The sequence below is a fragment of the Lepisma saccharinum genome, chromosome 4, assembly GCF_977018435.1.
Source record: "Lepisma saccharinum chromosome 4, izLepSacc3.1, whole genome shotgun sequence".
In the NCBI taxonomy this organism is placed as follows: domain Eukaryota; kingdom Metazoa; phylum Arthropoda; class Insecta; order Zygentoma; family Lepismatidae; genus Lepisma; species Lepisma saccharinum.
The window spans coordinates 55,761,117-55,787,404 of NC_139232.1; the positions used below are offsets into that span (position 1 = coordinate 55,761,117).

A 26,288-nucleotide genomic window follows, 5' to 3' on the forward strand; every position below is an offset into this window, starting at 1 on the left:
AGTATAAAAATATACATAAAAGCGTAACGTTTCCACCCTCTAACAGGGTCTTCTTCAGGGTCTCACAACTATGAAGTTCCGTCTGAAGAAGACCCTGTTAGAGGGTGGAAACGTTACGCTTTTATGTATATTTTTATACTATAAAAGGTTGCCTTGGTAAGCATTTTAATGTATTATGAAGCGACACGTGTCGGTTGAGAACGAGACAATCAGCAGCAACGTTTCACAGCGTAGCGTCACGACAGGCCGAACAAGCCTTATTTCGATTTGTGAAATCCTCCCAAGGACACGTGCCGCTTAGAAGCGAACCCTCAGTAACCAATGAAACCTTTCGAACCGAACAAGCTGCACTTGTCGTTCTCAATACCGTGGAACCTCGCTGTCATTTTGACATTGGATGATGGAATCGTGAGTTAATCATAATCAATAACCGCGCTCGGCAATCGAGGTAATGAATTTCATAAAAAAAAAAGATGGACAAACAGTGTGTATATACTATAGTAGTATTTATGACCACGTGACTTAACTTGTTTTTGATATCTTTCTGTAAATCTATTTCCCGATTAGAATTATCCAAGGTTTAAATTGGAAGATCGAACTGGATCAATGGTTTTGCGACCATCGGTGCTTTAGAATTTGGAAGGGGGCAGAAAAAACTTCAGAAACAAAGGAGCCTAATCGGAAATTCAAAATAGTCTAACAAAATCACCCGTGTGACCTCTCGAAAGAACAGTTGAACGTTGAGCATCGTCCGTGCCTCATGTCATTTCAAAGTCATATAAAGGAACAGGTTACATGAATGCGAGAGTCTAGTGAGAAGACAACGGTCTTTTCTGCTTGCACCTGTTAAGGAACAGTCGGGTTGCAAGATATCGAAAAGTAGAAATCCTTGGATCTAAACTGTGCCCTTCTTGGTCATGTTCTGTGTTCGACTCTCGGTGGTAGCAGATTTCAGTGACCCGTATCCCACCTTGAAGTGTAGAGTTAGTCCCTATAACCTGTAGGTGCATAAATTACGATTTTGAATCTCGAATGGATGTTGAACCTGTCTCAGTATTAGATGAGAATCAATTTTCATTGATTCATCTATTCGGCAACCGACCTCTGTGGCGCCCTACAACGCCAGGGATCCCGGGTTCGAATCCTGGTCAAGGCACTTTGCAATTTGTTTGCACCAATATCAAGTGAAGAAAAAGAGATGTAAATGAAATTGAAATTAAGATATACAGCCTGTTCATAAAATAAGAAGATAAAAGTCGGTATGGCGGTCTGACTGCCATGCGGGAGACTCAGGTTGGACTCTTGGTTCAGATGATCTCATATGGAAATATTACTCGACAATGTTCCTGTATAATGCAGCTCTGGGGTTCACACGGCCCCTAATCATTAGCTGCTTGTGGGCAACCCTGGTGGGTAAAGGTGGCCGGAGCGTAGTGCTGATCACATCACATCCTAAAATAGCTGAAATAATGAACGTTTGGGGTCCTACCTTCACACACCCCTAAGTGCCTTCATGGCTACACCCCATAATTTCTACCAACCCACACACACAGTCAACGACCGATCCGATTGATTTATTTAATGTACTTTGCTGTCACTCTTGGCTAATTGCAAAGATGAAGATGAATGGTGATAAGCTATGTTTTTTTTTAAATGTTGTTTTTAGTCCACTTTATACACATACAGGGTAATCCAAATTGGACCTACAGTTTAAGGTGGAATCCGAAGTACTGTGCAATGTGCCTCCACCGGGTATCGAACTCGGGACCCACAAGGCAACGACGATAGGATGAGATGGATAAAGGGACAATCACAAACATTAATGGACAACGCAACACAAGGCCTACTGGCCGTGAATCCAGACGCCAGAGCCTCGTTAGTTTGCACAATGTATGGAGTTAGTGGCCTTGCTACATTTTCTTTACGATGCTGGACGCTTCTGCATCAATGTTTCACCAAATGTGGTAGTGGATACACAACGGAATAAGCGAAAAATCACCGAGGAATGTCTTATGCAACAAAACAGTCTCTAACCATCAATTATGTCGTTAGTGGATGTCCCATCAAAGCTCAAGATCCGACTGACGCGCATGCGCTGGCACCAAGACTTTTGTCATATAAGAACTTGTTTCTAGTTCCCACGAGAGAACAATTTTCCTAACCGTCACTGAATTTCGTTTTCTTCTTATTTTCTTTCTGCCAAAGAATTAGTTCCCGCCTCCCCCTTTTTCCGTTATTTATGTGAACACGCACCAAGGATAAATAGTAAATATGTTGTGAACAAGGACACCAGGAGGAAGGACATGGCATATGTTGAGGTGATTCCAGTGCAAATTATGAAATCGCCTCTATTTGTCGGTAATTGGTGGAGAAACGAACAAGGTTGGCACTCTGATGCAAATTTCCCTTTTGATAAAATAACTTCCTTCAAGCTGGCGGAAAAATCGAAGGGACATTGGGAAGTGAAACGGCTTGTTCTTTAGAATTGGCACTTTTATGAATATTGGTAAATTATGGATAAAAAGTGTCAATGTCGCCTGGCATAGGAAAGATTTTTTTTAAATTATTCTCCCTGTTTTTTTTTTATTTGTAGCTTTTCCATCCTGTTCGTTGCCGTTGGTGCTTACATCCCTCCCCCCTTAGGCGCAATATTCTTAAAAATAGAATTTCAAAGTCAGGAAAAGATGGCAAAGTGAGGAATGACTACTAAAAAAGTACACGTACCCCCCGTTTTTCGAAAATCCTGGGCACGCCACTGCCCCTTCTCATCTTTTGCTATGTTTTCCGTTACATTTTCTGTCTCAATCTCTTTTTTTTATCTATCGATCTTCTTTATTACTTTCCATTCCCTCTTTATCTTCTTTCTTTCTTTTCCTTTCGCCACTTTCGTTTATGTTATTTCTTTCATTTCCTTTCTCCTTTTATCTGTCTTTTATTTCTTTCCATCTCTTCTCTTTTTTCTGTTTTCCTCTTTCTCCCTCCCTGTCATTTCTCTTCCTCTTCGTTCTGTTTCTTTTCCCCTTTCTCTCCTCCCCCCTCTCTCTCACGTATGTCAAGTGGAAATCGCCACATATTAATAAATTATGAAATTATATCTCGGACGTTTGCACATCGTTAGCACATGAAAGCACACTATTTATTTTAATAAGCACACAAATATTAATAAAGATATTAATGAGTTTATTGTGGCGATTCTGGCTTGATATCAAGATAAAATCGCCACAAATCAAAAAAATATTTTTGAGCAACCAAATTGTACTATCTTTTAGGCATTCGTTAGCATACGAAAGCACACTATTTATTTTAATTTGTGGCGATTTTATCTGGATATCAAGCCAGAATCGCCACAATAAACTCATTAATATCTTTATTAATATTTGTGTGCTTATTAAAATAAATAGTGTGCTTTCCTGTGCTAACGATGTGCAAACGTCTGAGATGTAATTTTATGATTTATTAATATGTGGCGATTTCCACTTGACATACGTCTCTCTCTCTGGAGTATAAGGAGGTGATCCTTTCAGAAGACACCCAGCCAGTGGCACGCCCAAGGAGGGTGGGAGCATAACCTTTCCCTTTAACCCAGTATTCCTTAAAAAAGAAAGTCAAAAGCAGGAAAAGATGGCGAAGTGCGGGCTGACTACTAAAAAAGTATAGGTACTCCCCCCTTTCGATATTTCGGGGCACGCCACTGCACCCAGCCCCTCAACAAAGGCTGCCTGGGGTGAACGTGGTGCTCGTATTATATCCATGTCTTCATGGCAATGTGTTTTACCTTTAAGGATTCATATGCACTAAAGACTAGCGAAATATGCCATAAAACCTAAAAAATGTTCACTAAAAATATGCAAAATAAAAATAGACGGGAACAGTAATTACGAAAACTATTCTACTCACATGCTGCAATATTCAAGTAAGACTTTTTCGTTATTTGTAATAGTGAATCGTGTACGTTGAATTGTATATGCTGGTTTATAGACCGAGAAAGATCTAATATGTGACGTAGCAAAAATGAAAGTAGACATGATTTGTTTATGTTGACCGAAGTGGTTCGTTGGTTTTTAATCAGGGGTCCCGGGTTCGACACCTGATGGAGTCACATAGTGGTTCGGATCCTACCTTTAAACTGTAGGTCCAGTCCAGAAAAGCCTTTCTGTGCATAAAGTGGGCTTAAAAAAACAAATTCAGCGGGGAAAGCCTTGCGTATAAAATTTGAAACTTGCATATCAATAGAGGGAAATAAACGATCATAAACTATCACTTCTTGTGCCAAAACAATCTTGTCTACATGTGCGTAGAATTCCACACACGGGTGAATGATTTGGAAAAGACGCAACCAGCATCACACACGATGCAGGCAGGCGTGCAATATGTCAAGAACTGAGACCACTTGGTTCAGTAAGGACACGTGCGTTACTTAATATTCCACGTGTAAGTCAATATTTGATGGCTTGCACCTGGCGAGTTGATTGTTGCGGGGATATCCGTGCCTCTTTTGTTTTGTGGCGGAGTGGTGTGCGTATGTGCGAGCATGAGAGTGCGAGCGAAATAGGCATTTTAACATAACGCTTTAATTTGTTTTGTAGAGTCGCTTGGCATTACTTGCAGCACTGGAGTCCAGAGTTCAACGGCGAGTTCTTATTCCGCGGAAGAGGGAAAGATCAGTGGCGTATTTGTATTTTTATGTGGTGTTCGAATTGAAGGGGGAGGGGATTTACCCCACGTGATTTTCTTTCAAAGGCTGTACATTAGGGTGGAACGGAAAAATTTATTTTTTTAAAAAAAATAATCTAATAGTGTGGAAAAGTTGCCTTTTGATGTAAAAACGACAAAAATAAAATTTGATGGTAATCGGAGCATGTCTTGGGGTTCCGCTAGTACGATAAAATTTTATAAATTTGATTTTTTTTTGCTCTATTTCAACCTTTGTCTCTAGTTTCTTATTTGCGCTATGAAAGCACAAATCAAAAAGTTCATACTTTTTATGCCTTTTTATTAATAGAACAAACGTTTTTAGGGGGTTTTAAATTTATGGTGAGGATAAAGAAAATAATTATTAAAATATTAAATTTAACCCCCCCCCAAACGTTTGTTCTATTAATAAAAAGGCATAAACAGTACGAACTTTTCGATTTGTGCTTTTATAGCACAAATAAGAAACTAGAGAAAAAGGTTGAAATAGAGCAAAAAAATCAAATTTATGAAACTTTATCGTACTTGCGGCACCTCAAGACATGCTCCGATTACCATCAAATTAATTTTTTGTATTTACATCAAAAGGCAACTTTTCTGCACTACTAGAATTTTTGTTTTAAAAAATATTATTTTTCGTTCCACCGTACTGTACATGTCTCAAGGTAGGGGTGCCCCTCGCTCCCAAGGCCAGTGGCGCGTCCTCCCAGATCATGACATAATCCCTATAAAGTATTTAATTACGACAGCGTGTCTTCTACTACCCCTATACTGCAAGTCACTTTTATTTTAGCTTTTCTGAACACTACTGGACCTAAATTCTTACATTTCTTTACCTGTAATTTGGAACCAGCTAAAGTAAATTAATTACTAAGATAATGTATTGTGATCCCCCCCCCCATCTACTTTATCGCACATATTGTAGCATGGTGCCAGGGTGTAAACTTTTTTTAACATATCTTTTAAATGAATATATACATTTGAATATTAGTTAAATTATGTTAAGGAATAAAATTCCTCCCAAAAATTTTGATGACGTGGTCACCCGTCTGAAGGTAATTCCATACTTACGGCCGTAACATGTTCAAACTTTAACCTTAAGTACGCTTTAAAATGAATCGTTTGATGTATTGACATCTGTATTTTGTTATTTTACGCCACTTTTCTGCCACGTTTGACTAATCGCAACGACGAGGATGAGTGATGAAATAGACGCAAGGACACACAGAACATCCGTGCCAAGGCTGGAATGAAAGTCACCCTGGCATTTTACTATTAAATCCAACAATACTACACTACATTGATATTTTTGTTATTTTTATGTCGCGGAATTGTTACTCCGTCGGTTCAGTTGGTCTCATGTTTGCACCATTATGTTAATTGCGATGAAGAAGTGAGGTCACAGTGGGGAGAGGATATAGAAAGACAGCGGTGTGAGATTTGAATCTGCGACTTCACAAATACGATTCAGTCGCATTGAAACTTCTAGAGTTAGAAAGATTGATTGATTGATTTGTTGTTTTAAGTCCACTTTATGCACAGTAAGGCTAATCGGGACTGGACCTACAGTTTAAAGTGGGATCCGAACCCGGGACCCCTTGATTACAAGGCGACGACGCTACCACTGCGCCATCGGGGAGGCCCAAGAGAGTTAGAAGGATGGTACTCTTGTTTAATTCTTGTCAAAATTTCATAAGGAAGGATTATAATATTTTTTTTATCTGATAGCCCTATATTTTACCATATTTTCTTACAATTGACTTTTTAAATAGGAAAAGAGGGCTTCAACCCCGGCAACCCCCCTGAAATGCCAATTCAAAGGAAGAATGTAAAAGTCATTGGGGAATGCTTCTAAACAAGACTTACGACAGTCCTCAGAGAAAAGTTTACTTTACACGCTGAATAGTTATTTCTCAATTCGTACCACGGTGAACTTTATAATACTTTCGTGCAGAAAGAAGTACACAGAGTAAGAAAATTGCGGAAATCAGATCGTGACGCCATAATAAACTGATAAACAATAACTAAACTGATCAACATTTATTGTCATTTTCTTCCATTTGCGTTTTATAATTGAATATATTCCATTGTTAGAAGCACATTTTCCGACTATATAGACTACTTAATCGCACATTTATGATGTCCCTTGTCCTTTACGATGCTTACTTAGTTGAAATTGAAGAACGTTATCAAACGTTTCGCATATTTTAATTTTAACAATTGAAGCAAAATTCATTTACGTAAGTTCTTATCACAGCCGGCATCTTTCTATTTTCATCACTTTGATTAATAGAAATTGTATTTGATAGCAGCTATAGTACTGAATTACAATGATGATGCCAACTTGAGCGTTATCTGCTGCTAGCGTTGTTCGAAAACATGATTTTATGCATTGTCTGGGGCCAGCAGTACTGCCTAATCTACTCATTTGTTTACTTTTGTGTGAGAGATCGCTTCTCGCTATAATATGCAATAGGTTACGCAGGTCAGGTTTTCTGTTCTTAAACATTCCGTTTGTGTCACTTAATACATCGAAGTGCGGAGTTTGAAAGCCACGTGTCTCTCGATGCTCCTGACTAGGCATAAAATTAGTGTTCAGAATTGTTCAATCGATAGCCTTGTCCAGACCATGTGGCGTGCTCAGGATTTTCGAAAAGGGTTACTTACACTTTTGTAGTGGTCAGCCCTCATTTTGCAAGATTTTCGTGCCTTTGACGTCCTTTTTTAAAAGAATTTTTGGCCAAAGGGCAAGTTATGAGCCCCACACTTGGGCACGCCACTGTCTAGTCCTGTGGCCGGTCCCCATGATGGAGTGGATAGTACATCGGGCTACGACGCAAGATCTCCCGGGTTCGAATCCTGGCCTGGGCATGGATGTTTGCGAGTGTCCTTTCATCATATCATCACTCATCCCCATCTTCGCAAATTAGCCAAAAGTGGCACAAAAGGCGAAGTAAAATAAAGCAAATCAATCAATCAATTTAGTCCTGTGGCTAGAACTGATCTCCGGTGGATGGCAGGTTATTGGGGCGAAGGTGAAAACCAAAGAATCTGAACCCAATATGGCCTATTTGCTGTTTCGAAACAGAGGTGAAATAGCTGGACCTCGTGATTGGGTTCTACGTGATCTAATATTGCAAAGTCAAACTATTACTTGCTATATCTTCCGAATGTTGTGATTTTTTATCTCTAGTCCATACCTAGGTATTATAATAGCTCATCATTTGTACTTTACAATACTGTACTTAGTTCAGACTTTAGTCTAAAGCATAGGCGCCCGCAGGGGGGTGGGAGCTGGGCAGGGAAGCACCCTGAGATTTCTGGAAAGAGTTATTGTCATTCGAATGGTGAAATTGCAGCGATAATTTACAACAAAAAATATTGTTCTTTGTGGCTTGCAGGCCGTAAGTTACAGAGAAAGAAAAATATAGGAAAGCAATCTGCAAGACGCACTGAAGGGAAATGGAAGAATGAGAGGAACCAAGGAGGCAGAAAAACCAGATAAGAAAAGGCAACAAAAATAAGAGAGTGAGAAAGAGAAAAGTAGGAGACAGAGCAAAAATGGAAGGAAAAAAGCGGAAAGGCGAATAGAAAGAGGGGGGAAGGATTTAGGGGAATGGAATAAAGCGAAGAATGTAAGAAATGATGAAGTATGTATGAAAGGAGAAAGAATAATAGTAATGGGGATGAAATAATTTGTGGGCGGGAATGGAATAAAATGAAGAATGTAAGAAAATAATAAACAATATGGATGAGTGTAGAGGAAAGAAATGTGTAAAGACGGTGAAAGTATTCTCCTCCTCTATAATACAAAAAGGACTGCTTTTACAAGGTCATGTGGGTCTTAAATATATGTGATTTCCTCCCACGTAAAAAAGATGAACTTGCTCCTCTTGTACTGCACATATATTGTCGAGGAAAACTGCAACAGTTTATTCAACTTCACGGCATGATACCAAAACCTTTATCTCTCCCTCATCCCTTTTTTGGTAAGGGTTTTGTTCCTAGTGGAATAACTGACAAGAGCTTGGAAATACATCACGATTTGAATAAGTAGGTCAAATTGACAACAGATGGTAGTGTAACTTGGTAACAAAGCGCTTCGGTAATGCGACTTCTTTTTTACATAGTTTTACAGCTGATCAAGATTTCTGATGCTTGGGCCCATTGTTGCCAGTAGTAGTGAATTTATTCTGTAATCACTTTTCGTGAATACTCCTTGGAAACTGAAATTTAGAATTTCAGGCATTCTTCCTTGTCTTTGATTTAATTGATTGGTTTGATTTATTTTACTTCGCTCTTCTGTCACTGTTCTCTAATCGCGAAGATGAGGATGAATTGTGATAAAAGATTAAATGGAAGATAGGACAATCAGAAACATATATGGACGAGACAGCACTAGCCCAACGGATGATTTTAGTGGCCGTGAGTTCAGACGCCAGTGTCTCGCTAGCCTGCAAGTTGCAGTCCAGGGTGTACTAAGTGAAAGGGAGGTTGACATTTGGGTGTCTGCACAAAATAAAAGGGTCACCTCTTACATCCGTCCTTGTATCTTGAAAAAGATTGGATTGAAGCGTAAAACTCAGGCATGGGGATATATTCTGTTTAGACATATTCAGCGCTTCAAAGGAAGAAAGGTGACTGAATCACATTCCCGTTAGTCTATCGGCTAACGCAATTAGCTATTTTGCAATCGTGGGAAAGCGGGTTCGATTCCTGTTCAGGGCACATCCACAGTGGTTCGGATCCCACTTGAAACTGTAGGCAGTGGCTGCGATTGGATGCCAAATCTGGGGTAGCAAGGTCAGTTTATTTTTTCTTGGTAGACAAGGCATAGCACTAAGAGCTCATAGTCCGGAGCAAAAGTTGCAAAAATAGGAGGGCAACTGCCTCCCCCCCCCCCTTGCTCCTATCTTAATCGCCGGCACTTACTGTAGGTGAAGTCCCGATTAGCCTAAGCGACTATAAGTAAGTTTAATATAACCTAACCTAACCTAACCTCCCCTTCAGGAAGTGACGTGGAAAAGTTTAATGATTATTTCGTTGAGCAATGGGGAGGGGAGGGGTGAAATGTATGAATTGGGAAGAGGTTCTGCACGTGAAGAGAAGACTGCACTTGTCACACTCCGCTGGGGGGTCATGAACGGTGAATCGGGAAGGAATTCAGGCAGTCTGTGAATTGGGAATCTGTGAACTGGGAAGTCATCCAAATTTTACGAAGGAAACCGAACAATCTCAGTTGTTGAACCTGAATGTAGACCCTCGGTGATGGCGTAATGGTAACGTTGTCGCCTTGTAATCAAAGGATCTCTGGTACAATTCCCAGTTTGGGAGTCACGTTTCACGTGGTTTAGATCTCACTTTAATCAGTAGGCCCGATGATTAGCCTCTCTAAACGTAAAGTCGACTTTAAAAAAAACAAAAAAACAGGTGGACTCGATGCAGTGTCCTCGTTGATAGTATGTTACAGCTCTTTTCTGCTATTTTTGACTAATCGTGACGGCGAGGATGAATGATGAAAGACAATTACAGCACTCTACATAATCCCTACGGAGATATATAATGGCGGCAGGTCCAGGCGCCAGAGACTCGTTAACCCGCAAGCATGCAGTGTTCCGAGTGTACTACGTGGGAGAGAGGTTGATATTTAGCTGTCTTCAGAAATGCTCATCCATCACACCCCAATACTTCAATTGAACTCACGATCCTCTGTGCTTGTATGTGGCTATTTCGCGTCACCTTTCTACCGGTTTTGTAATTTTTGTTATTTAGCGTCGCTTTTCTTCCTCTTTTGGCTAATCGCGACAATAAAACAGATTAATGAAAGGATACTCACAAAGAACACCCATGCTGGAATTCGAACCCGGGAACTCTGCTTTTTTCCTGATTATTCGTTGCCTTGATGACCAAGCGCGTTGAGTGGTTGATTCAGAATGTCGCCAAAAGTTGCGGCAAAATCTCAATGATGAGGGGAACGAACATACATTAAAGCCTGCCCACACGCTGTTCGGTATTCGAGCCCAAAAACTTTCTGATAGTTTCGTGACTAAGGCTGTTGCCTAGTAGTAAGTGGGCCCAGAGTTGGATTTTCACAGTGACTCGAATCCCACTTTGGGCCTCCCCGATGGCAAAGTGGTAACGTCGTCGCCTTGTAACCAAGGTCCCGGTTTCGATACCCGATCCCACTTCAAACTGTAGGTCCAGTCCTGATTAGCCTTTTGTACATAAAGTGGACTTAAAACTCAAAATCAAATCAAACCGAATCGCACCTTAAACAGTAGGCCCAGTCCAGTCCCGGTTCTAAAGTGAACTTTGCAAAAACCTTCACTAGGGCCATAGACGTCAGCAGGATTTTTTTCCAGGGAGGGACAAGGAAGGTATTTTTTCCAGTGGCCAAATAAGCCATATTTTCTCTAATGTTCCCTCAAAAAACATTGCTTAAATTTGAATTTATCATGTTCGTGCATTAACACATATTATTGTGGCTGAATTGAAATTATATGTGTGAAATATATAATTTTTGGTTGACTTTCATTTCCCAGGGGGGGCACGACCCCCCCTTGCCACCCCTTCCGGACGCCCATGACTAGGGCGCAGCACTTGAATCGTTCTTAATTCGAACCGTACAAATGTTAACACGATGCTATATATGTAAACCACGTGGAGTGTTCAAGTCTAAAGATTAATATTTACTCAGCAGGAGAGATACCAAAAATAGTTTACGAAGCGACTATAAATATATCTGTACTACAAAAAAAAATAAAGTGCACTGGAAACCCTGCCGGTGCCTTTCCGTCCACTGCCAAGAGTTGAATGGAGGGGAGTTGACCAAATCGTAGCACTCGGCAACGCGTGTGTTCAAATCCGGCGGATTGTTTCATTTGGTCCTCAGCGTGTGTGCCCCCTGCTTCCTCAGGACGGGGAAACCGTTCTGATTGGCCGCAACGCGAGGCGAGAGCTGGCGTTCCGTCCACAGTCCCCGCCACGTTCAAACGTGCGCCCAGTGTGCTGGGACTGCACGTGGGGATGAAGCGAGTGCGGTAGTCTCGCGAGTGTGTGTGTGTGTGTGAGCATAGATGGGTGTGCTGCGGCGATATCGTCGCCCGCATTGTCAACAATGGGGCTTATCACCAAAGCCCTGGGAGTTGTCTTCAGCCTGTAAGTGTACATTTACTTTCGTTGCAAGTTTTTATTTTGTGTTTGAGACTTTCTTTCTCGCCGGCCTGTTACGCGCTGCGAAATTCCGGGTTCGAGTCTCGAGTACGTGTTCTCTTTTTCGTCACGATTAACCTAAAGAGACAGCAAAGCGACGTAAAATGAAAAGGAAGATCAAGCCTACTGACACCCAAAAGAAAAATACTTCGTAATAGATTAGTGGACAACGTTATCGCCTCGTAATCAAGGGTGTTGCTTTCCTTTCCCAGATTAAGCAACTTTCAATGTTTCGAACCTCACTCTAAACTGTCTGGAGAACATTTCAATGTTCGATTCCAGTTCAAATCCCTGTTTATTTTCTAATCGGTAAATTAATCACCAAAGTGACATTTGTTAAAATTTTTGGGGAGTGAGTTTCAGAGAATTTGTGTGTGGATGGAGAGATAATCAAAAAAGTTTGTTCTAAATCCACTTTGTGCTAAGATAGGCTAGTCTGGACTGGGCCTACAGTTTAAAGTGGAATCCAGATCAATGTGCAAGGTAGATCAATGTGCAAGGTACATCGACCGGAAATCGAACTGGAGACCCCCTGATTACTTCACTATCAGCCGATTCTGACTAGAGGATAGTCAAAAGTAGCTATGAAGCCGTACATTGGACAGTTTGGATTGTTAGTTTATAAATAAACTATTCAGCATTGTCACAACTTGCCCACGTTGATGACGGCCATGCAAAAAACAAGTTATGAACCCCTCCATCTGATTTTTTTTTAGGAAGAATGTTTTACAATTAGAATGAAGGAACACACTGCATTTTATTGAACTGTTTTTAAAAAGGAAATGTGTACGGAAAAAATAAAATGTTTTGTTTTTCACAATTCGGGATACAAACGTTGGCAATATTCCTAAATACTATTCGCCTTATTACTTGAGTAACGTATGTTTTTTGCCCCTGAACTAAGACATTATAAAATAAAAGCCATATATTTTTCACATTGTTCGTTACGTATAACTGTGCCGATTTATTTGCTTGTTTGAATTAAAATATTTCTTGCTCTTGCAATAAATTCCAAATTAGCTGTCTCCCTTTTATCAGATGGTAAAGTCGGGTAATTGTGTTAAAATCTAATTTTACTTTTTTGCTTGGTGGATTAAGGGGTGCAGACAAAGAATCATGTCCGCCTCCTTTTTGTTCGACGAAGATTCTCTGGTGCCCTGGTGCGGTGGAACCTATCGCACCCCCATCCTTTCCCCAAGGCCGAACATGCCAAGATTTCGGGGAAGAAGTAAGAACAAATACACGGGCCTATCCAAGAACTATCAGGATTATCTTGTCGTATCCGTACGCAAATTATGCAATCCTGATTAAGCTATATGTGCATATGTTTTGAGCTTTCAAAACCCTTTTTAAAGTATTAATAGCAAGTACATAGTTATCATAATTAATACAATTTTAATGATTCAGTTATTAAAAATATATTTACGGTGCAAGGAACTAATTTACAATCTTGAGTTACTGAAAATCCCCCCCCCCCCGCAAGGCAACACGATTGATTGATTCTATTATAGTCACCGTGGGTCTGCCTGAAACTGTTTATAATTCTAGGCTGTCTGGGAAAGAGCACAAGTCAAAAAGGGCAATTATACAACACAGTTTTTATGTTTATTCTTTCAATAGCAAACATCACAGACATGATACACATGTTTGACGATATCTGTTTAGAATCTTTACAGATGCCCAATTTCAAATTGTACTGATATTTTTTTTTATTCATTCAATGTGTATTAGATGAAAGCAACAGGAAATCGCAGTTTGTGACTTTGCCTTTTCCCAAACACCCTAGAATTGCTCCTGAGCATTCGATATATTATTATTTTTTGTGAAATGATCAAACTTAATCTTATTGACTTTAGCTATTGCTAGATGAAAGTCGAATTGTGTAGATCTGCATATTCAGAAATAACGAAAGTGAAAATATTGTACTAGTTCAATGAACGGGTCTTTCCGATACAGCCCAATCTCACTCGTGTTTGTTTGTGAGCATGGGCGTAACTTGGGGGGTGGGGGGCAGAATCAAGAAGTTTTCTATCCCATAAAAATAGCGTCCAAGACTATTTTGTTAAATAACTGTTAAAGTTACGAAATCATAAACAAATACTCATTTGCTTCTCGGTTCCGAGGAGGTTAAAAAAGTACCATTAACTTGTAAATTTTGTGGACAACTGCCCCCTTGCCCCGCCAAGTTACGCCCATATTTGTAAGTATCCTTCATTTTCATATTCATCGTTTCAATTAACCTAAAGGCAGAAAAGCTATCAAAAAGTAAAAATATTAAATTCATTGTCTGATTGAGGAAGATCAGACTGGGGCATGTACCTCTTTCCCCTTGTTCTTTGATTAGTTTTATTTTACTTCGCTTCTTGTGCCACTTTTGACTAATTTGGGAAGATTTGGATGAGTGATATGATGAAATTGATGAATGGACACTCACAAACATCCATGCACATGCCAGGATTCGAACCAGGGACCCCTGGCGTCGTAGCGCGATGTGTTCCCCTTGTTCTGCTTGTGCAGTGCAACGGAAACCAACGGACAATGGGTTCAAATTCCAGGCAAAGTGTGGATGTTAATATGTGTAATGTTCGTAGGCAGTTCTCGTCCTGTTTACACATTCCTGGATCAAATGGGAGGAAAGTGCGGATGTTGGCCGGACGAAGGATCAATTACGACCAGGTGAAGAACAATATGACACGGGGGCTTGACTTTATTACTTGCCATGCCTGGTCATCCGAGTACTACGCAGCTCATGGAAACAATAGGTGCAGCTTTCGCTATCATTTGAGAAGTAACGACTGGAGTGGTGTAGCAATGACTTTTTTCTGTGGAACATTCATGTCAGGCTTTTCGGGTGAGGCATTAGATTTCGTTGTTAATCTTCTGGGGTATGACTTTCGTTTCACGTCTTCGAGACAGTATTCTAGCAGGCTAACGAGGCTCTGTCACCTGGTCCTTCGGCAAGCATGTGTTCTCTCTTTTGTTGTGTGTGGTTGCGATTCTCTTTCAATTTAATTCCTTAGTCATTCATCAACATCGTTGCGGGACCTCCCGCGGTAATGTTGTCGCCTTGTTAATCAAGGGTTCCGGGTGGACTCGCATAGTAGCTCCGATCCACTTTAAACTGTAGGTCCAGCCCCGATCAGCGTTACTGTACATAAAGTAGATTTGAACAAAATCAAAGCGGGGGATGCTTACCGGCTTTGTAGGGAACTCCAAATCGCTAACATTTGTCTATCTCATAAGAAACGTTAAAAATAAACATACTCTATACTATAAGTATGTGCCTGTGCGTCATTACTAGACAACGTTAGCCACTACGTTATCGTGTTGATCGCAATAGCGAAAAGTAGTGCAATATGAACCAATAAGTGAAGTAGTTTGCATAATAATAAATAAAATATGCTCAACAGCCAGAAAGAGAGAGAGAGAGAAATAGAGATTGTGACTTCCTTGAATACGTGTATTAATAAAATACAATACAGGGTGTCCGAATTGAAACGCCCTAATTTCAAATACTTATATTAAAAACATAATATTACAGGCAAGAACAGTGTGGTATATGGTAGCTTATCTGTGGAAATTTTACATAGGTAATGAATAGTAAGGATTCGTTTATTTTGTATCGTTCCAGAGGGTGAAAAGTGAAAATGACAACCAATGCTGAAAAAGCGCAAACTGTGTGGTGGTACGCAGAGTTGGGATCCATTATTGTAAGAAATTCGTTCGTACACAACGACGCCGTACGAACGGATTTTTGGGGGCTTCGTGCAAATGCATCTGCAATGCGCTGAACATTTCCTCTGATGTTCGTGATCGACCGCCACGGCCTCTTAGCGACAGATCCGGTCTCTAGAAACGCTGCTTCCCACGCCTTGATTCTCTTTGGTATCGGGAGGGTCTCTGTGATACTCTGCATGAAACCGTCGTTGAACTGCGGCTTTTCAGCATTGGTTGTCATTTTCACTTTTCACCTCCCGGAACGATACAAAATAAACGAATCCTTACTATTCATTACCTATTTTAAATTTCCACAGCTAAGCTACCATATACCACCTACCACACTGTTCTTGCCTGTGGTAATGTTTAATATAAGTATTTGAAATTAGGGCGTTTCAATTCGGACACCCTGTATAAGAATAAACACCCCAGAAAAACGTCTACCTCCCTCCCTTTTGCTTGTTCAAAGGCATTCGGCAAAATCTCTGCATTTAAATCACAAGATATAGCGTTTGCTGATTTTTTCATGGACATGAGAATTGACTGCCGCTGGCCTTTATGCATTTCCGCCGCTCCTTACCCCTTCTTTACATCCTGTGCCCCCTTTTACAGCCAAATGGCGTGGGTACAGGTCGATGAACCTAACCTACCATCCCCGTAATTATCTCGGTACATGCTTGATAAGTGGAAAACTACATGTGAACGTCTTGCTCTGTGTTTGGGCGTCTTCTTTTCCTCCCCCTGCCTTACACTTGGTAACATGTGATGGGTATCCAGTAATAATAGAGACAGGAATTTCATACAAGTATTTTCAAATTTTGTTTTAAAAAAATCTAATATCACTGACGAGAGAGCATACTTATTAACGGATCTATGGATTCGAAACGGATAATGATGAATTCCCCTCCCTTTGTGGTTAGGTGACTAGGTTTTTACGGGACATTTTTCATATTTTCCTGAAGGAAAAACGGGACGGCAACATTTTAATACAGCCTAAGAACTGTTTCGTCATAAATACTTATGTTTGAAAACTAATTAAATACATAACTAAATATTGTGTAAATAATCTAAACAATTTGGTAATATGCATTGCACTTCAGCCAAGCAGTCCTTTAGAATTGTAAGTCATTCATTGATATTTTCACAATGAATGGTTTGATTGATTATTGAATTGGTGTTTTAAGTCCACTTTATGCATAGTAAGGCTAAGTTTAAAGTGGGATCCGAACCACTATATGGCTCCACCGGGTATCGAACCCAGGAGCCCTTGATTACAAGGTGATTACACTGCGCCATCGTGGAGGCACTCACAATGAATGGACCTTCTTCAGTACATCCTTCTTTTCAAATAACATTTTGTAAAATATTACACGCGTGTGATTCAAGTTCGCCTTATTAACCACATACTTAGTTTTCAAAGTTTGTAGCGAAGGAGCATTCTTGTCACTTGTCCTCAAATTATCCATGTACGAAAACACTCGTTTAGTGGGAACATTAGTTTCTACCTGGAACAGAGAAGAAACTCCAGTATTTTATAAGGAATAATGCAAATTGTTGATATTGAAATTAATTTCTACCCTACAATGCCGTCGTTTATAGTAATAGTAGAGATGCTGTTGTGTTGCAGTAATTATATTCGGATCAGTCTTCGTCACAAGAAAGGGGACATTTTGGCGTCCAGTTTTACGAAAAGAAGATCGGGACAGAGGCTCAAAAAAAGGGACTGTCCTGGTTAATATGGGACGTGTGGTCACATTACCTTGGGGGTGTAGGTTTGGGAGAGGGAAGTTGCCTTGAAAATTTTAAATTATATAGGGACTGATATCTCTTAGTTTAACTTAACTTTAAATACACATTTGAAATGTTCTAGACCATCAACTTTGGGGGGCTATGACCGGAGACAGCAAAACACATGACTTATTACTATATACTAAGTATATAATTATTATTTACTATTATACATATATTAATCAGAGACCTAATGAATTTATCCGATGACTTGTTAAAGACTGTTTGGGAATCCCTAAAAGAATGCAAATATTTAGGAATATTATTGATGTGAATGAGATGGCTGGCCATACTGGACTGCGACCACTTTGCTCTCATCGGTGGACATTGAGAGCCTCCAGTATGCAACAGATCTTAAGGAACTATGAAAACCCTCTCAATTTTCTTGTGAAATTTTCTGAAGATTCTACTGACGCAGCATCAAAATGTGCTGGATACCTGGAGACAATGCTTCACTTCAAGACATTTTTCTTTCTCTCCCTCTACTGCCATGTGATGGGTCCAATAGAAGAGGTAAACTGTAAGATTCAGTCTCCACGCATTGGTGCTACAGAAATGGAATCAAAACTAAAATAGTTGACTGACATCTTTCAAGAAAAGCGAATGTGTTTTGAGCAGTTCTGGCTGAAATGCACAGAGGGCAAACAGAGTCTCGTTGATGAGCCAGGATTGCCCCGGCAACGTCACGTCCCTAAGAGACTTGAAAATCCTGACGCTGCTAAACATCACAAGTTATATACTCCAAAATAGTATTATAAATCAATATGCACTGACGTGTGTGACACAGCAAAAATCATGTGTTAAACAAGGACATGAATCTACAGGACTACAAAAAGTAACAGCCCTAGAGAAAGAGTGCATCTCAGCTGTGAACAGTTGCACGACAAACTTTCAGCAAATGCGAGAATTCTTTCGCCAAGATTTGGATGCCGATAGGCTCTCCTTACACATGTCCATGCTTGGTGATATCGCTAAACAGAAGAAAGTGGTTCTAACTACCATGCGTGACATAAAAAAGTTTCTTTTGGAAGACAGCACCCTCCAGGAGCCAAATTCATGATGGTCCTCCGCACTGTGCAGTGACGACAGCCACAGCCGAAAGGTCATTCAGTGCTATTTGCCGACTAAAGACATATTTGAGATCTACAATGAGGCAGAAGAGGCTAAGCAGCTTAGCGGTACTCCACATACATCAAACTGTGCTTGATAATTTGGACATGAGACCGCTCGTTAATGAGTTCATAGAAAAATAACCCACTGCGTAGAGCAACTTTTGCTTTATTTTTAAATCATGTTCATATGTTTTTGTTGTGTATGTCACTTTATATCTTAGTGTACATGCTATTTTTTTATTATTGCAAAATTAAATTAAAAAGTAAAATATTGTAGCAAGAACAAAAAAGAAGTAAAATTATTTTCCTGCGATTTGTGTTAGCATTTATGTAAATAATTAAATAAAATTGTTAAATATTCGTTATTTTATGGGCTATTTGCAACCCATCACATGTCTGTTGCGAACATTAAAACACACCCATACCCTCGCCGGGACTCGAACCCGATACCTCTGGATCAAAGCAAGTTGAGTCGACCAGCCAACACGCTCGGCTACCGAGGCCGGCATAAAACTGTTAGGTTGGTTTGTCTCTTAATGTAAATACATACTTTTCAATAAAAATGTTAATTGTTATCTAAAAAACAAATGAGGAGACACAAAAGACATAAAGAGACTTTGAAACATTTTCTAAACGTTTTTCATGTTACATTTCATTTGCATGAGGAATATAATAGCTGCTTAAAAACTGCTATACGAAGACGTAATTTTTATTTTTTAAAAGGGAGGGAGTGAGTCGTTCATTCATATATTTCAGTGATCAGAGGCCCCCCCCCCAATAATTTTGACAAGTCGGCGCCCCTGGTGTCCATCCATATTCTTTGTAGAATGCCAGTATCCTTCTTTTTAGGTCAGCAGTGTTTGCAGCAGGACCGCCGGCTCGGTGGCCTTTCGATCTCGTCCCTAAAGTTGCTGGGTTCAGTGATTTATCCACACATCCCCAACACTGCTAACACCCCCTTAAAATTTTCCCAAATGCAAAATTTATGGTAATTTTGGCTCTATATATATATATATATATGCAGTGGCTCCAGAAAATATTCGTCTGTATAGAGGAATGGGTTATTGGATGTACAGACTGGCATTAATTTTTTAAAAAAAAGAACACAAATTGCACACGGTTACTTATTCGTTTGCACACAAAAAAATATACAAAAGGAAATGTCGTATTTGTCATACAAAGTGAATTACAACAAAAATACATTAACACGCATCATCCGATGCCAAATAAATATTCGTCTGCAATACATAAAAATAAAAGTGTCATCTTTACAAATGGTGAATACTTTATGGGACCACCTTTGCTTTAAGGATGGCTTCTATCCTTCGTGGCATTGATCGAACCAAATTACTCGTTTTACGCCATTCAGTCATTAGAACTTTCTTCAGATCATTTTTATTAGAAATGTTGTGTTTGCGTATGTTTTCCTCCAGCGTATTCCACACATGCTCTATGGGATTAACATCTGGAGACTGTGGAGGTGTTTCCATCCAGTGTGGTGTATTATAGAGTAACCACAACTTGGTGTTGTGAGCTGTATGCTTAGGGTCATTATCTTGGGTGAAGATGTATCCATCGGATAGGCCCATATAATGCACACTTTTGGGAAGGTGGGACTTCAGGATGTTGATGTGTGCTTTATAATCCATGATGCCTTCCACAAAGCACAGATCCCCAACACCACTGGCACTCATGCACCCCCATACAAGTATTGATCCTCCACCATGTTTCACAGTCGGTGTTAGATTCTTCTCAGCCAGTTCTGTGTTCTTCTTCCGCCACACCATGACCCGTCCATCTGACTTGAAAAAATTAAATTTACTCTCATCTGTGAATATGACTTTCTTCCAGTAGGCATATGTGTCATTTTTGTGTGCTTTGGCGTAATCAGTCCTTTTCTTCCTGTTGCGTTTGTTGATGTACGGTTTTCTACGGGCAGTTCTTCCCCGATACCCAGCTTGATGGAGACACTTCTTACTGTTTCTGCCGACCGTTTTTCTAGTTTCATTTGCAACCTCAGCTGCCAACTTTGGGGCACTCACTTTCGGATTTTTCGCAACTTTCTGCACTATCACACGTTTTTCTTTCTGTGTTAGCTTTGGAGGTCAGCCATTTCTTGGGGCATTTTTGTATGATCTCGTGTCCTTAAACCTATACACAATACTTTTAATTGTGGTGATTGGCCTACTGAGTGTTTTGCTTATGTCTCTGAAAGAGTTACCACTACGAAACAAACTCACCACAATACACCTTTCCTCTTCGGTAGTTTCCCTTGATTTGCGCCCCATTTTTCCACACAGGTCCAACCCTGGCCTCCAGCACTCACATTCCCTGTTGTAACGGAAGAAAGCTCGTACTTGCACCACACGAGATTCACCTTGCGTCTCAAAAGCGAGTACCTAGGGGGCGTGATTTCATGGAACTATGTAAATAGCAGACGAATACTAGTTTGGTGCGTAATATGACATGATTTTCGATATTTGTGTTGTGTTCGAACACAGCAGGCAATATATTTTCTTTTTCTGTTGATTTTCGCAGAACGAATGTGGACGTGTGTCGGTATTACATTTTGCTCATACTTTTCTTCTTTTGCAAAGTGCTATACGTGGTTTGACAGTCCTCAGACGAATACTTTCCGGAGCCACTGTGTGTGTGTGTGTGTGTATATATATATATATATATATATATATATATATATATATATATATATATATATATATATATATATATATAGTGCGTGTGTATATATATATATATTACACATTTACACACACACACACACACATACACCGTGCGTCCAATTCCTTGCGAGGCCGAGAGATTGGGAGAAGTGCGACAGGCGGCGCTAACGGAGATGCCGACATTTTCGACCAGTAATACCCTCAAAAGCGTTTGCTTCGCTCGGAATCGTTTGGAGGTTTCGAATGTGCAACACTATATAAAGATTACGTTGCATGAATTGTGGAGTAGCGACACGCAAGTAACTTGTTAATTTTCACTACTTGTGTTGGTAACGTGTTACTTTTTCGGCACTTCCGTTAGACAAGGGTCATTATATAGAAGTTATTGGTTCAATTCTACGGAGTATTCCCTGACATTCGCTACGAGACTCGGCGGCAAGCGGCCCGGCATGAGCGCTTGTTTTTCCCGGTGAACGGGTCCGCGACAGTCGATAGAGTCGGCTATTAAAATTACAGTTTTCATATTGTGTACTAATCTTGACTACAGAAGGTGTTGAAAATGATGTCCCTTTGTTGCAACATATTCCTGGGATCTCCCAAGGAAATTGGCATTTACACGTGCAAGTTCGTCTACTGTAATTCCCCCGATTTCTCGTACAGTACTCTCTTTTAACTCACTGATGGTGTGCGGATTGTCTTTATATACTTTATTTTTTAGATTTCCCCATTTTTCTTTCCACTTTCATTCGGAACTGACCCTGTTACTATAAACTTTTTTACGAGGTTTAATATAGTGGTCCTATGTGGAACTGGAACACCAGGAAATTTCGTTGCAAAACGTCGTCGCACTTCTCCACAATTCCTCTTTCCGAAGTAACACTCGCCAAGATAAATCCTTTGTTGTAATGTAAACTTTTGTGGTGCCATATTAAGCCACAATCTTCAACACACGGACACGACACAACACAACTTCTGAGGGAAGATTATACTGGCGTCAGTCTGCAACGTCATCAGAAAGGGAAAGAGAGCGAAGGTAGGGAGAGCGAAAAAACAGACTGTAGCGTGCGACTGTCGCGGACCCGTTAACCGGGAAAGACAAGCACTGATGCCGGGGCGCTTGCCGCCGAGTCTCGTAGCGAATGTCAGGGAATGCTCTATTTATATTGAATTTTATTTATCTTTTTTTATTACTAATGTGAAATTTTTAATTTATGTATGTTCTTTTATATGTATTAATTATATTAGTGTTATTTTAAAGTAAGATACTTTCTTGGCTACTTGCGGTAGTAACTTGTTACTCTTCGCTACTTGCGTTAGAGACTAGTTACTTTTTTGCTACTTGCGTTAGTAACTTCTTACATTTTCGACGTGCGTTAGTAACTTGTTACTTTTTCGCTACCTGAGTTAGTAACTTGTTACTTTTCGCCACCTGCGTTAGTAACTTGCTACCTTTTTCGCTACTCGCGTTACTATTTCGTTAGTTTTTCACTACTTGCGTTATTATTTCGTTACTTTTTCGCTACTTTCTCTCTACTTGAGTCAATAATTCATTATTTTTTTACTACTTGCCTTACTCACTAGTTACTTTTTCTCTACTTGGATTTCTAATATGTTAGTTTTTTTCGCTACTTGGGGAGTAACTCTTTGCTTTTTCAGTACTTCATTCGTAATTTGTTAGTTTTTCAGTACTTAATTCAAAACAAGTTACTATTTTGCTGCTTGGGTTAGTAACTTGTTGCTTTTTTGCTGTTTGACCCAGCAACTTGTTACTCTTCGCTACTTGCGGTAGTAACTAGTTATTTTTTCGCTACTTGCAGTAGTAACTAAATTAGTTACTTTTCGCTACTTGCAGTAGTAACTAAATTAGTTACTTTTCGCTACTTGCAGTAGTAACCAAATTAGTTACTTTTTGCTACTTGCAGTAGTAAGCAAATTAGTTACTTTTCGCTACTTGCAGTAGTAACCAAATTAGTTACTTTTCGCTACTTGCAGTAGTAACTAGTTACTTTTTGGTACTTGCAGTAGTAACTAGTTACTTTTTGGTACTTGCAGTAGTAACTAGTTACTTTTTGGTACTTGCAGTAGTAACTAGTTACTTTTTGGTACTTGCAGTAGTAACTAGTTACTACTTTGTAACTCTTTGCTTTTTCAATACTTCGGTCGTAATTCGTTCCTTTTTCAGTACTTCATTCATAAGAAGTTACTTTTTTGCTACTTGGAATTATTAACTGTTTACTTTTTGCTACTTTGTTAGCAATGCATTACCATGCAACTGTAAGATTTAGCTATGTAAAGTGACAAAAATAGAAAAATCTGCAAAAGGCCAATGTTAGTCTCATTCTTGATGAATCCCATAAGAAAAGTAAATGCTGTTATGCTAGGCGAAGAGATCACCACAACCAGTATACAGATGTGAAAAATTAAAGAGAAATCCTTACATTCATGCCATATTAATAGTGCCACAAAACATATGTATTGCACATGTACCACATATTTTTGGGAATAAACTTGAAGGTATTCCACATTATGTGCAACAAGAATCGTGATATTAATTTTTCGTCAATGGACTACTCAAATTGGTTACGCCTTTTTTAGGACTTGCTGTATATGATTTATTAGTGTATTATGTGTAAGATTAAACCTATGAATACATGGTCACAGTTAAGTGTAATTACAAAATTACTATTTTCCTTTTCAGCCTGTTTGAGCAGGAGATTATGTCCTATGTGCCAGCAGCCCCAGCCACACGTTCACCTCGAGGTTCCCCGCAACCATCACCCCAAGCATCTCCTGGCATGTCAAGAGCCAATGCCAGAGCACCTGCACCATACCGTAGGGATTTTGAAGCCAAACTTCGCAACTTTTATCGCAAACTAGAATCCAAAGGATATGGGCAAGGCCCAGGAAAGTTGAAGTGAGTAGTAAAACATGAATGTGTGGTTATAATAACTGCATTACATTTTTTTTTCTTTCTAATTTTGGTTTGAAACATATGTAGGAAATGGCCTTTTTCAATATTTAATTTTAAAAGGGGACTGTTGTCTCACTATACTCCTCGAGAATCACGTTGATTTTTTTATTAATTGGCAGATTTGGATATGTTATGTAATATAAAATCTGTTCCTGTATGTGGAAATCTCAAATTATGGAGTTATTTGATCTTAAAGTATGGCCCACGTAAGTAAAAAGCTACCATTTTGCAGTAGTTTCACTGCTTTTTATTAGTACAAACCATTTGTATGCAAACTCAAATAGCAAAAGAACATGTTAAAAATTGATATTAGTCCCAAACCTAACAATCCTAACCTAATGACTTAAACATATAGCTACTGTTGTGGAATGTTATGTTAGGTGCTATATTTACTTGCGTGAAGCCTTCGGGCTGTTCTGCTTCTCTGTAAGGTAAGGTAACATGCTAAGGTAACAATTTTACTTTACTTCACAATAACAATTTCCATGAGCTAAAAATAACTAAAAACGTTAATAACCAACAAAATCTTCATAAACCATGCACAATATTTCACTTTCTCGAAGGGTTACCGAGGGTCAAGGGTGCCTTTAAGAGTCCTGTGTGGTAGATGCATTTGGTGAATGCTTCATATGAGTTACGGCTGTTGTGGTGGTGTCCTTGTTGAAACTAGTGCAGTATTGACTATTTATCAGCGGTGCCTGCTCCTTGGGTTGCAAAGTTTCACAACCACCACATATTTCTGTATTTGTATACATCATTATCAAACTTATTTTGTAGTGAATGGTAGTTGCATTATGTACTATTAAAGGAAATTAATTCCTCAGGATTTTCTGTTGCTCTTTGCCGATGTATGGGATAAAAATCTGTGTCTTTCAGCTTGGTGATATGCTTCACTCCTGCCACTTCAACAGCACATTGGAGGCTGGCTCTCTTTTACATGTGTTTTGGGTGCTATACCTGCCTCTTCCCCTATCCTAGTGTATGGCAAAATCCTTAATGAAAGTTGTCAGGAAAGAAAAACCTCATTTTCTCTCTGTATATATACACACAGGGTGGCCAATAAATTTTCCCTCATTACAAAAAATATTTAAAAAAGCTATTGCAGGCACAGTCCTATGGTTTCCTGCAAACGAACAAGAAATTCATTAAGTGTTTTTGACAATGTCAAAACACTTCCACATGTGCACAGTTTGTTGCCCACAGAACATCTAATCGATAAACAATTTCTTGCTGTGTATTGTCCAACATTTCTTGGGTGACACCAGCAACAGATTCAGTTATCCTTCTTCCAAGTGTGTTCAGATCAGGTATAGGTTTTGCATACACTCTGTCCTTCACATAACCCCACAGAAAAAAATCTGTTGAGGTTATGTCCAACGATTTGGGGGAGGGTGGACCTTTGTGCCCAATCTACCTGTCAGGAAATGTCTCATCCAAGAATTTTCGACCCATTAATCCCCAGTGTGGTGTTGCACCATCTTGTTGAAAAAACACTGTGAAAAAAGGAACAATGTCTCTGTCATGCATCAAGCCACACCATACATTCACTTTAGGGCTATCTCTTTCTTGTTCCATGACAAAATGAGGATTATCTGAACCCCATATTCTCACATTGTGCCGGTTTACTTTCCTGGACATGTGGAAAGTAGCCTCTGTAACCTCTCGCATACGGGATTCCACACTTCTGGTTTCCTTAAATTTGGCATACCATTCAGTGATGCTTTTGTGATCAGGTGGTGGTCGTCCATATTATAAAAAAATAAATCCATCGCACAACAGCCCATGAAGGGCCTAGGCATACCTACAGACTGCCGGTCTCCCTCCCACGCTTCCCTTTGTCACCTCTAAGCGTGGAGATCTTCAACCAGTATTGGAATAGTCGGGGGGTCAGCCCGACGTATCTCCAGCCGTTATAGTAGGTCTACGTGACCGGATTACGCTCACTCACTCGGAGCTCCCCAATTTCCTCACGATGGTGGGTTGCCACCGGCCCTATACATAGGCCGAATAAATTCCGACAAGAGCCGGATTCGAACCTACGCCGTCCCGCAACGAATGATCTCAAGATGAGTGAACACCTTAACCCGCTCGGCTACGGAGGACGACGGTCGTCCA

At 39.8% G+C, this 26,288-nt stretch overlaps 1 protein-coding gene across 3 annotated transcripts in view; it reads left to right on the forward strand.

Annotated features, from left to right (window-relative positions):
• Window positions 1-26,288, forward strand: part of Hecw (Hecw ubiquitin protein ligase) — a 313,224-nt gene that overhangs the window by 269,005 nt on the left and 17,931 nt on the right. For 2 of the 3 annotated variants that reach the window (XM_083120523.1, XM_083120524.1), the window contains one exon: window positions 23,901-24,116. In XM_083120523.1, the coding sequence (XP_082976649.1) occupies window positions 23,901-24,116 (216 nt within the window). Of the gene's footprint in view, window positions 1-11,589; window positions 11,851-23,900; window positions 24,117-26,288 lie in introns of those variants that run through there. The other variant, XM_083120525.1, reaches the window with a different exon arrangement.